Genomic DNA, 18,586 nt, shown 5'->3' with positions numbered 1-18,586 from the left:
GGAGAGATCAGATAATGGGATTTTTTATGAAGTCAGGGACAGCATCCTATGATTTCTGATGTGTAGCAGTTTCAGGTGTGACAGGGTCAGACTTGTGTGGCCTTGGGGACAGTGGGTGAAGGGAAGTGGTGGATAGTTTCACTATAATTGATGAGATCTTTTAACTGTGATGCAGTGATGCAACTTGGTTCACTCACATGACTACAGAAATCAGGGGCGACGATGCCAGGATATGAGGTGGGGGAAAAGATGAAGACATGTCAGACTACATCTTCTAAAATATGGTAATAATTTTTTTATTAGGGAAATACATTTGAATGCCCAAGACAGAGTACTAGTAATCACATGAATTATTTCTCCCTCTTCAAACTGCTAGACAAATGCATAATGAAAATGTCAGAGATTGCTCTGCCTCCTGTCACAAGCATTAGCCTTAGAGCTGCCGGCAGTGAGTTAATATAAACACGCATGTTTGGCTTTGTAAGCAGACTGGAAGGTAAGCACACATTTTCCTCCAGGTTTATAAAATAGAAACAATAAAAGGTCATTGATGAATATTTGCCCTTGGCTGAAGTCATTGCAGCTCTTTTTTAAAATCCTGTGTTACAAACATAAAAGAAAAAAATCACAAATCCAGTGTTTCACGGTCCCACAAGTATAGTATACTTCACCTGGACACTTTCAAATGACATGAAATTATCATTTAGTGAATAATAGGATTAAGAAGACTACCAGAAGTCATTTATACCTCACTCCAACATGCTGTTCAGAACGATTCCATTTTACACTGTATTTATAGACTGGATTCCTTCTTTCTGTTTTGCTGAAATCTTTGCAATGATGGTAACTTTGGTATTACCTGGCATTTATCTTCTAGGAAACATAAAAATGTTTGCACCAACACATTAATTTGGCATCAAAAGAACCAACTTTGTGGCTGTGTTATGCTTTTAAGAAGCCAGCACTCATTTATCTTTTAGCTGGATCTGCCTAGTGTTTTTGTATTTACAAACTCTGTAACTTAGTTATGTCTGCAACAGTCCTTCCGAATAGAACTCATTAGAATTAGAATTTTACCCTGAGTATACTTTGCTTTTTCCCTTTATAATTAATGCATTCTTGTGGATCCCACTAGCATTGTTACATAGCCTCCATCTCTACCTGTTAGAGAAAAGCCCTGTATTCAGTCACACTTTCTTTGCACTGTTGCAAGTTTTACTTTCAATTGATAACTGTAACCGGAGTCTACTAAATTCAGCAAGTTAAAAAATTTTATGTAGGCTAAAAAGGGATAGTGGGGGACAAGTCTGGGGTATGGATACTTTAGGGTGATAAATTCATCTCCCCAAAGATCTTTAAGTATAAGTTCCTTCTTGAAGTACTGGTTTGTAAGTACAGATCTTAAGGGTAACTTTTAAGGATTTTACCAAAATCAACTAATACTTAATTACAAATATTCTCAGTTGTGTACTGTGATCTCATCTCCATTCTTGCATTTCAGCTTGTCTGGTTTTTGCCTCTTGGACTGCTTTTTCATAAGCCCTCTCAAAATACGTTACTCAGGGGATACAGCAGACAGATCTATGTGAAGGCGTCAGTCACTAAGCTTAGAGATAGAAATAATAAAGGGCATTGGAATAAAAGCATTATTACCAGCTGCCAGTTGTTACCATGGGCACAGCTGAGCAAAGAGCTGGGCAAATGTAGAAATGTAGAGAATTTTTTTTTCCAAAATAAAAATAGCTTTGTTTTTTGATAATAACAGTGATACATGCTCATTATAAGATTTTCAAATACATAAAAGTCTAAAAAAAGTAACGATCACGCAAACATCACAGCCCAGAAACCATCATTAACTTTTTAGCAAAGATCTCTCTATGAAACACATATTATTTAAAAATATCTAATCTTACGAATGGGCCCATATTAAACATGCTATTCTGTAGTCTGCTTTTTCATTCAATAATATTCCAGGGACAAATTTTCTATAGCAATAAACACAGATCTAAACAATTTTTAATTAGACAGTTGCATACGACTCAATTGTATATTTGGGCTATAATTTATTTAACCCATCCTCTTTGGAGGATATTTAAGCTGTTTCTAATATTTTAATATCATAAACATTAAAAAGTACATCTTGGCCCTCATGTTTACACACTTGTGAAATTTTTATTCATTAGGATAAATTCCTAAACAAATTGCTGGGTAAAAGTGTATCACCATTTAAAGTTTTGGTATATATCGCCTTCTAGAAAGGCTGTACCAATTTCCACTCCTCCAACAGTACATAAGAATTTGCAGCAGTAAATAAGAATGCCCATTTGCTTATATTCCTGCCAATGGCTTTAATCTTTGCCCATCTGGGAGGCCAAAGTTAATAATATTTTAAAAATAATAAACACACACATGTATTTATTAGCTGTTTTCATTTTCAACTAGGGGATACTTTTAATTTTTTAAGTTACTCCTTTTCAGAACAGACATTTCCTGGGCTTAAGTAAAGAGTTTTCAGTGAGGAGCCCTGCTGCATCAGCAGTGTGACTCAGGGTAAGAGTCGACTTCTCCGACCCTCATTCTCCTTGATTCCATACCTAATTTGCAAGTCAACAAAACGCCTTCTCCATGTTTTGGGGAACTGTAAAATGGGGAAAAAAACCTGTCAAGTAAATAAGGTCTGCCTGGGGGAATGCCCATGGCGCGCTGTTATAAGGGTGAAGATGTGTGAAGTTGCTGACTGATCCATGTTTGCTAATCTGAGGAAGGACCTGGGGGCTCATTCTTGGTCTCTTCATGTGCCTTTGTCTTCATACCTTGAAGCCACAGAGGTATCCTCTTATTGCCCATGACAGTATACAAGATTTAACTCCTCTCAAATGACATTTAGTAATGAATGCACTGGAAGTTAGATGTAGTCAGGAGGACTGGATCACTCAATAGAAAATTCTGGTAATTTCCAGCCACAGTGGTATCTGCTTACCACCTCATTAACCAGGTTATTGCCAGCTAATCTGACTTCTGTCTTAAAGATGTCCAGAAGAGTCACACCCTACCAAGGTGATCTAGTCAAAAAGACCACTGAATAATATTTCTAGGGCTTCTACTCAATGCTAAGCAAAATCCTAAGTAATAGGGTGGGGGCTAGCGATCTGTGTTTTTAACAAGCCTTCTACATCATTTTGATGCACGTTGAGTTTGAGAAACACTGCTTTAAGTCAACTACGCAAGTTCAAATCAACATCATACCAACAGATTACACGTGTGCTGAATAATGGTGTGGGCCTGGCGTCAATCAAAGCTGTCTTAATGATCTTGCATTGGAGGTACTGGGCGACCCAGATTCAAAGTGAAGAACAGTTGAACAGAGTCAGTTCTTGATTACCTTGATTTCCTCGTTTGCAATATTAGTGGAACTTCACACGATTTCAGGCTAATTTGCCCCATTCAGATGAAATACTTTCAGATTCCATAAGCTAAATCGGCCTCAGAATGGTTGGCGATATATAAAGCCAAATGTTGAAGACTTTTACTGCTTCCTTTGATTAACATGCATAATCAAGAGTTGCCAAACTAGGACAGGTCACAAGGAGTAAAATCACTTGAAGTTCAGTGCAACCCTTTCTCCCGATAGTCTTCGCACATCAGTAGTTTTGGAACATTGTGAACACACACTTCATGATCAGATGGGAAAGACAGCAATGGGCAGCCAGGCCCCCCCCAGACCAGCCCTCAGGCTGGGCCTCTCCCAACTTATTGCCTGGAGTTTTTATTTGGCCTGTCAATCAGATTATTTATTGTGTTTTGAACCTTACTTCCTGCCATAAGATCCTTTTTCCCAGAATCGTAGCTCCATGTTTCTGACTTTGGTCTGTAACCTGACCCGGATTTCTGATGACTTCCTTCTTAGATTAATTGTTTTTGAATCTGGACCCCAATCTGATTGTGATTAACCCAACCATACTGACTCACCAGAAAAAAAAAAAAAAAAGGTATAGGCCTATTCCTTTGATGCACAGAAAACTAGAGGTCTGCCCTTTTATTATAAACACCCTGGAGAGGGAGACACTGTAAATCCTCTGGGAATGGTTTTTGTGGAGTACTTCTGTCCATCAACATAAAGACAGTCATTGTCCCTACTTTGTTAATTTACTCAGGAATGTTTACTATAGCTGAATTTTTGATTATGTGGGTTCATAGAGATAATGTAACTCAATTTAACTTATAAGGAAACACCTGCTCTATATATGATAACATGCTAGGCCCTGAAGAGATGGACCCTACACACTCAAAGAATGAGACAGAGTAATGGCTCCCCATAGATGTCCATGTCCTGATCCCAGAAACTAGTGAATATATGACTTTATAGGAGAAAAGGGATACTGCAGATGTGATTACATTAAGGATCTTAAGATGCAGAGATTTTCCTGGATTATCTGAGTGGGACCAAAGCAATTACAACGATTCTTTGGAAGCCAAAGGAAGAGAAAGAAGTGATGAAGAAGAGTTCAGAGAGAGAGAAAGAGAGAGATGTAGATTTAAAGATGTTATGTTGTTGGCTTTAAGGGTAAAGGAAGAAGCCATGAACCAAAGAATGCAGACAGCCTCTAGAAACTAGAAAAGGCAAGGGAACAAATTCTCCCCTAGAGCCTCCAGAAGGAATGCCGAGGACTTCTGACCTCCAGGACGGTAACATGAGTTAATTTATTGTTTTAACTCACTAAATGTGTGCTAATTTGTTACAGCAACAATAGGAAACTAATACAGGGAGCTGACAATCTAGTAAGACAGATAACATAGGCAACTTTGATATAATTCAGAAAGTGACAAGTATAAAACAGAAAGACAAAGAAATTTCTATGGAAATGCTGATTAAAGTGAGTAATGTTGGCTGGAGAGATTAGGAGAGCTTCCTGGAGGATGGTAGTTGTGGTGGGCCCCGCAAGATTTAGTACGGGTGCAAAAGGGGGAGATCTAGTACACAGCAGGAATAAAGGCACAGAATTAGACGGTACAGAATTAAACAAAAAGCTGACCTAGGCCTTTATGACCAGCCATTAGGAACAAAAATTACTTGGTTTTAAAACCAATGTATTTCATACATTCTACTCAGGATATAATAGCATCTAAGTATGTAAAAAAAATTGTAATAATAGTCAACAACTACATTATATGAGATAAACTATCCTAAGAGTTTAAATACAAAAATACAGATCTTGGGCATGTCTTGGCCAAGGGTAACCCCAGCTCATGTTCAGGCAGGCTGACTTAATAGGGATGAACAGAAATATCCTCAAAGTCAATCAAAATAAGCAAAATGGCAACTCTTTAAAAAGGCATCTATTAACATTTACAGATAAGACATTTCCCACAACCTCTGCAAGCAAGCTAAACCAAAGCAATGGAACCCAACGGAACTGAACGTACTTAGCAGACTGGAGGCTCCAGGACTTACATGGATGTTGATGGAGAAGATGTTGGAAAACAGTTCCTTTCTGGTAAATTTTCATTGTGTTGATTGTCTGAAGTCAGCGTCCATGATCTTATGTAATTTTGGATGGTTCTAATTTACCCCATGTGTGATCGTGAGGCAGTGATCCCGCTAAAACAAAGTTTTAAGCCACTCTTTTCTGTGAGTTGGAAAGGAAGGGATGGAATGGAATTGTTGAGACTGTTAATCTGCATTACCCAAACTCACCATCAGTCACCCTCTTGGCATGACTTATGAAGACAGCGTCTTCCCAAGATGAGACCTGTACTTAGGCGCCTCAGCGATCCTCGCTTTCTTCTTTATCTCTTGGTGAAACTGATTCTTTTTTGTACTGTTCACACTCATTCCAGGAAAGTCTGCAAGAACAGCTTGTCTCCACTGGCCTGCTCTGGTGGGGCTGGCCTGGAGCTTCTGCAGAAGGGTCCAGAATCACCCCAGGAGCCCCCGAGTCCTGGCCTGGAGCTGCATGCTTTGGAGACCAGCTTTCTCCACAAGGAGAACTGGGCATGTGGCAAACATCCTCATTTCTCCTACTCCCTGTCTTCCTGTCAAAGCCCAGAAATGTAACCTCAGACTGGCTGCATTCAAAGGGAGTTTTCTGAGTCTCTTCATCTTCCCTTGAATCTTTACCATGAGGCAGCAGTTGATTATTCTGGCTTTCATCATCTTCCACTGGAATACTCGGTACATTGTCAAAGAACAGAGGAGAAGGGCTCCTGAAGGACTTCAGGGACGTGGGAGGATCTTCCGCAAAATACAAGCTGGCTTGAGTACTTTCAAGAATAGTTAGGACCTAATTAACCAAGAAGCAAATAAACATGGAGTGAAGCTTGAATCATCTTTCCTTTTACCTTTTTTTTTTCCTGTCTACCATTAAGGAATATTCTCTTATTCTCATGAAATAAATTTAACCATAGAATTCAGAATGAGAAGGAATTAAGGATTAGCTAAACTTCTTTATGTTAATAAGCAAATTCAGTGACTTGAAGCAAAGTAGAAAAGAAACCGCACTGAATTAACTATCAGGAGACCTGACTTTAGGCCTAGATTTGCCACCAACTACTTTGTGACCTTGGATGAATCTCTTACCATTTTTTACTTCAACCTTATTATGTGGAGGACTGGAGGTACACTAATAAATATTTGTTTATGATAAGCAAATAAATGAATAGATAATTAAACTGATGGACAAATGAGTAAAATTTTAAAAAAATCAATAAGGGAAATACATGCTGCATTTTTAACATGCCAGATCTCATAATGAATGTTGAATAAAATACTCTCTCCAAGTTACTCACATCTTTTCATTAAATTTTCTGTGGCTGCCCTGGTTCCACCCAATAATCCCCTCTACCAGAGTACCAAACGATGTGGCTTTTTGACCTGGAAAAGCTGTTATTTGAGAAATTCTCCGTTAGGGGCTAGACTTGTCTCACTGGCAAAGATTTCATTTAGATACGTAATTTATCCAATTTAGATTTTCCATGGTTCCATGGAGTCAGTTTTTAATAAAGCCACTTGTATACGCACTTCATCCATCGACGGTCTTAGCTTTGCCCGTGTCGCAGCACACTGGCCTGCCAAGGAGAACAGCTTGGTGGAAAAATTCTGAGGACAGGGATGCACTCTCTTATCCAGAAATGAGATACAGGAATCGAGGCCTCTCTTCTCCATCAATTCTATAAGGAGATCCCTCTAGGAAGAGAGGAAAACCACCTCATTATTTAGAACTCAGAATCTAACAGATAAGTGACTAAGAGACAGGGGCAGAAATGGAGACAGTTCTTACCAGCTGGACGTGCTTTGGGTCATCTAACACCACTTTGCAACCCGTCAGAACTTCCATTATTACCTACAAAGGACATAGAGAAAGTCAGCCCAATGCCATTAATATTATACACACAAAATGATTACATTATTACAAATATTACTAAAATCTTAAATACATACACATAATTAGTTATGACTATTAACTTCAATAATGAATTTAGTTCACTCTAATTAATGATGTTATATTTTATTACTTGACTGATTACACAAAATTAACGTGTAAGACAATGAGCAACCAGAAATTAATAGGTCTAAAAGTTAAAGCCTTTAAAATCATTCTTAGAATTTAGAGCTTTCCTGGCAATCAGCCCCCCTCCTTTGTTAACTGGTAGTTGGTACTCACAATTCCAAAGCTGTAGACGTCGGTTTTAACGGAAAGTTTGCCCTGCCTGATGTACTCTTCTGGCATGTACCACAGATGTTTACTGCTACTGCTGGTCATGCTTATGGTAGAGCTCTGATGTTCCAGGTGGGGTCGGAAGTGTGCCATGGCAAAATCAGTTAGTTTGGGTTGAAACTGATCATCCAGAAGTATGTTTGCACTGAAATTGTGATCAAGGACAAACAAGACACAAACATCATAGAGGCACCTCTGTGAAAAGCAACAGGATAAGCTCACCTTCATACCTGATTAGTTCCAAACAAAGCCATTACCTAAATTTTCCATGAACTTTTTTCAGGACATTTCCTCACCTTTCTTAAAATATAAATCCAAGTATTGTATGCAACCTATAACAAAAACCTGACCTAGGAACAGCAGGCATTTCCAATTTACAGGCACGTGTAAGGAGGTGATGGATAAAGCTGATGCTTTGTCAACAGGAGAAATGAAAGTTAAAGCACGCCGCTTTCCTTGCATTCTTCTTACTTGTAGTGAGGACATTAACTGAGTTTTAATCAGCTAACAATTGTCTGTTATGTGCACAGGGCTGTGTTGTGGAATGCTCCGCTTAGAGCCGCTAACCTGCAATTATCTGAGGAATTTTTGGTAGCCTCTGCCTTCCTGATGACCCTATTCCATTGTTCCAGCCCTACAGCTGTTTTACCTTTGAGTCTTTTTTAAAATACAAATAACCCGCAGAGGCAAAGGCAAAGTGCTCGAAGTCCGGTTTTTGCTCCTTGGCACACAGGAGCCGCCATAATCACTTGACATCTTTGCTGAGAGTAAGCAGCGGCTCCTTTAATCTTCGAAGGGCGGTCTCAGCAGGGACAGGAAGGGATAAGCTTTTCACAGGGCACATACCTGGGGTGAGTCCCAGCTCTGCCTTTTCCTGGCCCATCAGTTGCTTCATCCTGCAAACCTCAATGTCATCTTTCCTCACACAGGACATGAAGAAAACAACAGAACTCACAGAACTGATACGGGGGCATGTAGACAGCCTGGCACATGGGAGTGCTCAGTACTGGTAGCTGAGATGAAGACCAGCAGCTTGTCGTAAGAGGGCAGATGGATACTGATAAAAGAAGTGGGTGGACCCGTGAGAAAGTCACCAACTTTTCCACTTAGGGCTGTTCCGAGCTTGCTTTTTTTCCCCTGAAACTGAAGCTTCTAACAGTAGGTCTACCCATCCAAAATGCCACGTGGGATATTTGCAGCACCACACATTGTTATTAAACGTGGTAATAGCTGCAGGATAAGAACAAGATATTCTTAATCTGGAACAAGTACTCGATTTCATGGAAGTCCCAGAAGTTCCTGCTGTCCCCACACTAGTAGGCCCACAGCAGATCCTAGTTCTAAGGTCTGAACTACAGGTGTTATTATGATTCAGACTATTCTGAGTCCTACTTCTATTTAGAGGACCTGACACTAAGGCCTTGAGAATTCTAGTCCAGACTTTGTCCAAGACTGAGTTGATAACAGACAAAAATGACAGGACGCTCCAGGGCCCTTAAGGATAGAGAAAGATGTGCTCTAAACTTGATTTCATTCTCCCCGCTCTACAAGTGGCAGGAGAATTGCAAAATCCAAAGAGCCTACCACATGCCTAAGCCCGAGGGCCCTTACCTGTTGTGCAACACTTGCATTTAGGAAGAGAAAGTCAGAGAGGGCCTGGCCCTTGAGGCTTGTATCACTAAGCACAGTCCTCATTTTCCTCCCCGGATACTTTAAACCTAGCAGCTTCTAAGGCCAGCTGGGGTCTCACAGGGAGCCGTCTATGTTACTCCTTGCCCGTTCTGTTGTGTTCTCGCTTGGAGAACAGTACTGGCTATCCTGAACCTCTGAAGGTGAGGAACACGCCAGAGCCAGATCTACCTTCGCTGCAGCTCTAGATAAGAACAGACATTTAGTTCACGGTGACTTCTTCCACAGGTGTACACCTCACTTGTTCACGTCAAGGCTGGGGCTTCTGGAGATGCCCTGACCATCTCAGAGTCCTGCGGTATTTAATGCAGGACTTTGCCAGGTGTGCCAGAAAAGGAGGTGGGCAGAGAAGTTCATTAACTCTTGTTACCAGGACCCAAGCTTCTGCCCCTCCAGCTTCTGCCACCCTGAGAGCCTGGCTCTCTTCCACCCCACTGCCCTCTGCCACTTTATTTTGGCATAAGAGGAGGATAGCAAAGATCTTAATGTCAGATTTTCAATGTCAAACATCCTGTCCTCTTCTTCCTCAATCCCAGCTTTAAAAAGGGCATAAAGCCACAACTTAAAATTTGAGAATGCAAAAAAGCTGAATTTTTGAAATACATAGAACCCCTGAAGAATGGGTCTTTTCTGAGTACAGAAAAAAACAGCAACACTCATAATGTAATCCATGTATCTGACCTTGATTACAACTGGTGTGAAGTTTTCAGCCACTGGTGACTCATGTTTCTGTAAGAGCTGGGCAGAGGGGAGCTGAGTAACCACAGCACGTTACACAATAAAACCCACAGACGACTTCGGGTCAGTGAGAGGCCATCAATAAGAATGCGAAATTGTTCCGGGGCACTGATTTACACTTTGACTAATGATACTTGGTGAAAAGACAAGTTGTTTACTAGCAAGCTTTAGTGTGTAACATAAATTTTGAGACCAGAGATTTACTCTGTCCTAAATAAAGGTTAATGGTAGCTGAGGAAGAAGGATGTTCTGTTTTAGGAAAGTGGGGATTGCAAAAGGCCCTTCAACAATGAATTCTACCCGAATTCTTGCCTCTGCCTCAACTTTAAATACAATGTTCAAACACAGAGTGCCTTCAGCTACCATGCAGGTCAACTGAATATATTTATTCTGGAGGGGGAGCATAAAAACAGACTAACAAAATTAAGGCAGCATCAAATAACTAACATCATGTAACAATATAATGCAACAAGAGGGCAGCAGCCAAAGAGACAGAAGAGAAACATCCAATGGCCTACACCTTCAGTTTAGTGTTTCTACAACCAGTGTCTTTTCTTCTTTCCCACAAGGCTGCTTACTGCAGCAGAGACCATCACCTCTCTAGATAACTCTTCCAGCAGAAGGACTAGCAGTGGTACACTAAGGTAATGGGGAAAATCCTACACAAAGTGGTGACTCTATACTCTGATTATGGGGGTGTTACTTCATCTCTCTATTGCTAGGGGTCTCTAGGACAATTCTTTTTGGGAACCTAAACACCCCCCAAAGGATATGAGAATTGGTTTCTTTGTTCACGTTTGTCTCTTAATTTCATTACAGTTGAAGCCTAAGGGCCTTGGATTTAAAGCAAGATGATACACCCAGACTATAATGCAGGATCTGACTTTAAGTGCAAATATCATGTTTGACATGTAAGAGCATGATTGGTTTTTAAAGATATACACACACATACACACATACGTATATACATATATATACGTTTTTTTTTTTTTAATTTTAGGGAGAGTTATTGGTACTCAGTAGCCTAGCCCCCGAATGCCTGGCAACTCTTAGGAAAAATCCAGACTTCACTCAATTGGCCCCAGAGATAAAGAGCACCCACTGTGCTCTCCATGACAGCCTGAAGCAACAGGACAGCTTGCTGTCTGTGTTAATGCTGTCGCAATACTAACCCCTCACCAGATGAGGCAAGACATGATTTCTCCAGGAACCTGCAGATTGCTGGAGAAAGGCATACACACCCTCCCCACTTCAGCATGCAGTAATGCTGAAACCCTTTATTCCCCCTTGGATCGCGCAGCTCTCTCTCTCTTTCCCACTGGACCCAGGCAGCACTCAGAGATAGTATTATAGCATGTTTTTGGCTTTACTGATGCCTTATGAGTCCTAGGCTGCGTGAAGTCCCAGTCAATAAGGAGTGTTTCTCCAATAATTGTGAAATTTTATCGCTAACCAAACTAGCACAGCTTCCCTAAGCCCCAGTTTCCTTGTAGATAAAAACATTTGATGACTCTTACCTCACAGGGTTGTTATAAGGGTTAATGAGAAAACATAATCAGAGTGCCTGATGCACAGAGAGGGCCTGGAAATGTGCCCTGAAGGATGCAGCTGGCCATCATCCATCCTACACCCACCACCGCAACTTTAAGTCCCACAGGACTTTGTTGGGTGTCTCAAGAAGTCCAAGAACACCCAATTGGATGTAACAAAGGTACAGGGGGTTGCAGGATAACCCTGGAAATCTGAGGACTCTTGGGTTCAAGGCATCAATTGAGTTTCAAAATAGTTCCAGAGAAGTTCTGGAAGAACCTGACCGAACTAATATTCCCAGATGTTTTAAGACATGGAGAAAAAAATATACATATTGTTTGGCATATATGCATTTATCCGTGTATATAAATAAATGAATATTGGGGTTTAGAGACAGCAGTGGTAAGTAAAATTGATAGGGGAAATTTTAATTTATGTACTATTTGTTTTGGTATCCCTTAGGGGAAAAATGAACATATCTGGATATTTTAGAAGAAAGCAGGCACTGATGGGAAAATAGGAAAATCTGAGGAAAAACAATTGCTTATATCTAAACTGTTTCTGAAAGACAAAAGTAGTATTTGTGGGTGGAGAAGGAGAGGGAGGAGACTGGTTAATCAAACCATCAGTCAGACAAACATCTGCATTCCTTGCAGGCTGTTCGTCCCAGCTAAACGCTGAGCTGGAGCCCGGTGGCCTCGCCACACACATCACGTCTGGGGGCAAAGACAGGAGGAGCCTGGGGCTGGCCGCAAGGGTGACAGGGTCATGGGAAGGAGCCAATCTGTGGCTCTCCCACTCTTCCCCACAAAGGAAATTCTCCATTGCCTTACTATGACCACACATCTCTGATCAATTTCCACTCTTAAAAAAATTCATTTTTAAGCAAATGGCTTCTTCCTTCCTTTCTTTCTTAGACCACCTCCCGTGTACGAAAGACTGTTTCATTTGGCAGGAGACGGCCGTACTGATGAGAGGACACGATCTTATAGGAAACGTTAGAAGTGTTCACCAAGATTATCTCCTCGCTTTGGCAATATTAACAAGAACAAGAATGTCTGGGATGAAAAATGTCGAGGATAAAAATGCATTTCAACTTAAAATTATTCATAAATGTGAAAACAATTAAGCTCTCTAAGGGATACGATGCAAATAACAAATTACTGCTTTCAGATGCTTTTATGTGATCCTGTAATTCAAAAACATCCTCGTTTCCCCAATAAAAATGTAAGGGTCCTTTGCCAAGAACAGAGACTTCAACTCTTCAAGAGTCTTTCCCTTAAATTCTTTTCCTCCTCAAATTCCACCATCTGGAAATGAATTTTGTTTTTATGATATTCTCTTTGAAGAGTTCAGATTACTAAGACATTTTTGGCCTAACTAAACCAGCAGACTTCTCAACAATACCTTTGAACTGTGGGCACGGCTCCCTCCCTGGGTGTTCTGCAGCTGCATCCTTGACAGTGTCTTCCTTAGAAGACTTTTTGCTCTCTCTGCTTGAACAAGGTGAGGCTTCTGAAGGCAGACCCTCAGGCCTAACCTCCCCCTCAAAGTCGGGCACCTGCTGCCATTTCACTAGGAGTCCGATGTCAGTGTTTCCAAATTTACACATACTAATTATGTCCTCCTCTCCTGCCCCATTTCCCTGTCTCTGCTGATGAAGGCAACATGCTCGTAGGAGTCCTGGTCAGGAACGCTTAATTTCCTAATAAGAGCATGTCTGTTGGACCCACAAGAGCATGGACCCCACCTGCTCTCCTCCACCTGCAGACCTGTGACTGAGGCAGGTAGCTAACCTCTGTAAGTCTCAGCTTTCCCCTCTGTCACAACGACAATAAGACCAATGATGCATAAACTCAGGGTTGTTAGGAGAAATTGGTAAGTTATTCAGTGGGTTGTCATGTCAAGCCTGACATCCCCTGGCTTTCACTAAGCTCCCCAATATGTCTGCAGCCTATCAGCAACCTTGACTGTATTAACATTTACCAGACTGCTTATTGCTGTCTGGGGGCTTTCTTTATGTTGTTCCCTTACCTGCAGAACACTCTCCTCCCACTTATTTTTACCCAACTCCTCTATGCAGCTTGATTCACTTCCTCCACGAAGCTTTCAGTCCACTGCGCTGAACTCCTTTCCAAGTGCCTACTGTACGCCCTTCACTGTACCATTTGGCACTTCCTCAAAGACCAGCTTACACTGTTTACACAAGCATAATGCTGAATCTACAGAAGATACTAAGTAAACATCTGATGATATAATCAGTTGGTAAATTCAGAGGATTTGAAGCCTGTAGGCAGCCTTAGAGCACCCAACATATGGCAAATATGTGGCCCAAATGTTGCCAACACACCCTCCCATTCTTGACAGACATCACTAATTGAGCTTAGAACATACCCTCCCCAGATTCCCTTTCCACACAGCACATGGAAAGCCGTTACCAAACAATCAAAGATGGAATGTGAGACGAAAGTGATTTGTCATCGCTGCTAGAGTAGAATCGCTTTTTTTCAGATGAGGTAAATGAGCCCCAGCTGGTTGAAGCGACTTGTTCTATGCAAAACAGCTCGCGCTAAAGCCTAGCCCTCCTATTTCCCTGTTCAGTGCTCTTTCAATTTACTACAGGTAACTGAAAGAAACATCTTTTTATTCAGCTACTCATAAAAGATTAAGAAACTGCCAATTACAAAGCAGAAATGAAATGAGTTTTCTCCCTTCTTCTCTTTAGCTGTACATAGATCATTCTGGTGGCAAAGTGGTGGCTAATGGGTGAGTCACCCGAAGATGCATTTTAGCTTAACACGGGGCGGGGGGCACCCAAGTAGAGCTCTAATACGTGCTGTGCAAGGGTCCACGCACAGGCTGGATGAGATACTTGAGTCTCCATGAGGCGGGAGGAACCACACTCATTGCCAGACCCTGGGCTGTGCTTTACGGAGATGATCTCATTTCACCCTCACGACCCTGGGAAGAAGTGCAGTGGTTTCAGTTCCAGACAAGGAAACTCAGCCTCAGGGGGTTTAAGTAGTTTACCCAAGCTCACACTGCTGGAAGGTGGTAAAGCGGGGACTTGTATTGAGATCTGAGAGACCCCAAAGGCCACACCCTTAACCAGTGACAAGAGACGGGGGCGGGGTGGGGGCAGCAATGAGATCACGGGGTGCTTGCTGGAAAAGGGGAAGGACAGGGAAGAGACTGGGGAGGGATGTTTCTGGAAAACAGGCCTGTTAGGACTTTGCTAACCTGCTCAAGGGTGAGCAGGTGTCTGGAGGTGCCTCCCGAAACATATCTGGGCTCATCCTCACCCCAAAGCTAATCAGGGTAAAGCGTGGCCAAGGTTTAAGAAAATGTGGGGCCACGTCATTCCCCTGCACAACTCCCAGGTCGGCAAGTATAGAGCACAGTACAAAAATAGGCAGTTGTAATGGCAAAGCATTTGAAAGCAAGAAGAGGTCCAGCCTCAGGTCACCCTAGTTGGCTCTGAATGTACAAGTGAGAAACTTGGCCTGAGAGCGTGAGGCAGGACCTGGGCTGGACCCCAGACTTCCTGTGCTCTCTGCATGTCACCCCCAGTAACAGCACTGCCTGTCACTGAGACAAAAGGTGCTGCTCATACTTTGGGCACCAGCCTGCTGAAGAATAACTGTACAATCTTCACAAATTATTCCAAAAACCACAGAGGTGTAAGATTATCAAGCTTCTCTGTAGACAGAATTAATTACAGAGAATGACTGAAATGAAACTTTGGGATACCATTCAGTAACCAGAGACTCCTTCTTGGAACTTCTGATTCCCTGGTTTGAGGTAGAAAGGTCTGATGCCAAGTTATTTTCTTCTAATAAATTTTATTTTTATTGTAAGAGTAGACATAATCCTTAAGCAAGAATTTTAAAAACATAAAGTAAAAAAAAAAATAAGCTATTATGTGAAAATCCACAGTCTCTCCACCTAATTAAAGCCTTATTTATATTTTGGCATATTTCACTTTTAATCTCTTTTTTTTAATTCAGGAATTTGTAGGTCTACAAAATTATTGTTGTGTGCTTACAGTTTGGCTTTTTTCATTTACTATCACTTGATGTACATTGTTCCATATTGCTTCATACAATTAAAAAAACGTTTAAAAATGTCAAATGACGCATGATAAACCCTTCTGTGAGTCATCAGTCTGAGGCCCAAATGCAGAAATGAAAATAAAGGTAATACTATTTTCCATTTCTCACTTCAACAAAAACAGAGCCCTGACCTAGCCATAGAAAAGGTCACCATTTAACACAGTTTGAGATCCTTTTTTTCAGCCAATTATCAGGGCTGCATGATAAAATAACCTCTCTCCTACAAGTTTCCTTTCCTTGCAAAGAATGATAAAATTAATATGACAAAGGCAGAAGAGTAGGGATTTCCGACCTTCCTGAAAGCACTAGGCTGCACACAAAGGGACCAAGAATCAGGGAGGCCCAAGTTTAGAGCAAAGTAAAGGATTCATTTAAAGGAGATGCAGGAGGGTAATCTAGGTCAGCCAATTCACGTTTGGCCAAGACTGCTGGGGACTGAGCGTCATAAATATCTGACAGATGTTCAGTGCCCTGAGTGAAATGAGTTGGTCTCATTCCAGTTTCTGGAGAGCAGGTATGCAAAGCATAGGGGGAAGTCTACTGCTATAGTTGGCACTAATTAACATCTTTTCCTGGCAGGCCCAGCAGAAAGGCCAAGAATTCAGTGGCTGCAGAGGGGGCTGATTTGCTTTGGAACAGACAGGGAAACACGGATGAACACTTCTGAAACCACAGTTCTCGAATCATTGTCCATAGTCCTAGAACTCCACGCCCTGATACAGGCCTGGGTGGGTGTCATCTGTGGATGGTTCTGTTTGAGTCTTCGAACCCTCTGGAAAACCCAGAAAGGCAACAATCAGCAGCAGCCTTTTCACCCACTAAAAAAAATACACTGCTGGCTGGATTTCCAGCTCCAACCCTGCCTCTTCCATGAAATTCTCCCTTCTTCTGATCCGCTCTCTCTTGGGACTCTGTATTGATATTACCTCTTGGCCATTCTGTCTAGCAGTGTTATTTAAATGATTTGATCAATCTGCACATCCAGACAAGTACCTGGGATAATGGCCTGGAAGAAATGGCCTCCTTTTAAACTGTGAGAACACCTAGGAGACTCCAGAACCTTCCTGCTCTCTCTGTACCCAGAGAGAAGCCTCGGAGTTCCTTGCAAGAGCCTAGCTTCTCAAACTCAGGTCCTCAGCCTAGTAAGCAATCAGGGCTCCATCCAACTCCCTCCCCACCATTTTCTTTACTTTCTCCAGTCTTATTGTTCCTTATTCTCCAACCTCATCCTTTCCTCTCCAACCAACCAACTTGTCCTGCTTTCATTATACACCTGGCAATTCTTTCCTCGGCCCCTTTAAACATACAGCCTCCACCAAGAATATTCTCTTCCCTTCTTTGAACCAATCTATGGCTGTGACCTATCTCCTGCAAGACTTGGCTAGGACTATCTAATTAGAAGTAGGTTTCTCAGACCACTCACACACTGTGTGTATTCAGAGCTGCACTATGTATTTTCCATGCTTTCCTTATCTGTCTAATCACCAGCTTGAAGCTTCAAGGTCAAGGCTATGATCGTCAGTGTCTTCCCCCAACTGTGGTCTAAGACAACGCTCTGCACACAACAGACGTTCCATAAATATTTGTGAACTAAGATGAATGTGGTTTTCAGAATGTTCTGTAAACATGTTAACATAGAAGCGATTTTTATTAAAATAGAGCTTAGCTTGTGGGTCCACTTTTCAAACATAATGAATTGAAGACAGAGATAAGTACTATGGACTGAATATTTGTGTTCTCCCAAAACCTGTATGTTGAAATCTTAACCCCCAAAGTGATGGTATTGGGAAGTAGGTCCCCTGGGAGGTGATTAGGCCATAAGAGCTCCCTGTGATGAATGAGAGTAGCGCCTTATAAAAAAGACCGCAGAGAGATCCTTCATCCCTTCCACCACGGGAGGACACAGAGAAAAGACGACCGTCTATGAACCAGACAGTGACTCTCACCGGACACAGAATTGGCTACTGCCACGATCTTAGAATTCCCAGACTTCAGAAATGTGAGAAATAAATGTGTGTAGTTTGTAAGCTACTCAAATTATTTCTGCTACAGCAGCCCAAATGGCTAAGTAAAAAGGCTGGTTGGCCATCACCTCTCTTAGCCTCTGCCTCTGCTTCCTACCACTTCTTGACCATTAGAATAGGACTGGCCATCGAACGAGTGAACACTCTCTGCCAAGCACCATATACGATCTGTCATTTAACCCCAAGAGACAGAAGCTACTATTCTTTTATTAGCATTTTGCAGAAGGAAAAAACTAAGGCTTAAAGAGGTTAAGCAATTTGCTCAGGATCACACTTTAAGTGGAAAGTTCGCTTCTTAAACCTGATCTCTCTGATTTAAACAACTGTGGACACTGAACTAAAAGGAAAGGACAGCAAGAGGGCGGGGAGGGAAGTATATGAAACAGAAAAATCATGTGGTCACATTTTGCAGAGAGCCATCCTCCTAATCTTGGTGGTGGTGGTGGGGCAGTGCTGTGGCCCCTTCAGGATCCAGGGGGGCACTCATTCATCCTCCAGCTGGGGAGGGGTGGCAGCTGATGGCTCACAGCTAAGCCCCAGCCTGGGAACTGCCCATGGCAGAAGGGAGCTGCCTCACCCGTTACAGCCCCACTCAGGGCTGGTTGGATACAGGGGAGCAAAACCCCAAGCGCCCTGCCTCCCGAGGGACCAGCTTTGACGGGCCACCCCAGCTACAGCAGTCCTCGTGGCGTCTGCCGAGGCCTCCACTGCAACAGCCCAGCTCAGCTTCCCCAACTGCCCAGTTCTGCCTTCCTCCACCCTCCCTCCCTACTGTTAT

The 18,586-nt window shown here is 42.1% G+C and overlaps 1 protein-coding gene across 2 annotated transcripts in view; it reads right to left on the bottom strand.

The window, feature by feature from the left end:
- Nucleotides 1–280: 280 nt before the first annotated feature.
- The window catches only part of IRAK3 (interleukin 1 receptor associated kinase 3), a 47,325-nt gene continuing 29,019 nt past the window's right edge, over nt 281–18,586 (bottom strand). For both annotated transcript variants that reach the window (XM_074375080.1, XM_074375079.1), the window contains exons 9-12: nt 7,662–7,860; nt 7,278–7,340; nt 7,019–7,183; nt 281–6,281 (exon numbers count right to left, since the gene is read on the bottom strand). In XM_074375080.1, the coding sequence (XP_074231181.1) occupies nt 5,766–6,281; nt 7,019–7,183; nt 7,278–7,340; nt 7,662–7,860 (943 nt within the window). In that variant the 3' untranslated portion in view covers nt 281–5,765. The remainder of the gene's footprint in view (nt 6,282–7,018; nt 7,184–7,277; nt 7,341–7,661; nt 7,861–18,586) is intronic.

This window comes from Camelus bactrianus, chromosome 12 (assembly GCF_048773025.1).
Source record: "Camelus bactrianus isolate YW-2024 breed Bactrian camel chromosome 12, ASM4877302v1, whole genome shotgun sequence".
NCBI lineage: Eukaryota > Metazoa > Chordata > Mammalia > Artiodactyla > Camelidae > Camelus > Camelus bactrianus.
Note: the sequence above shows the minus strand (reverse complement) of the source record. Positions and strands in the feature narration are given on the sequence as shown.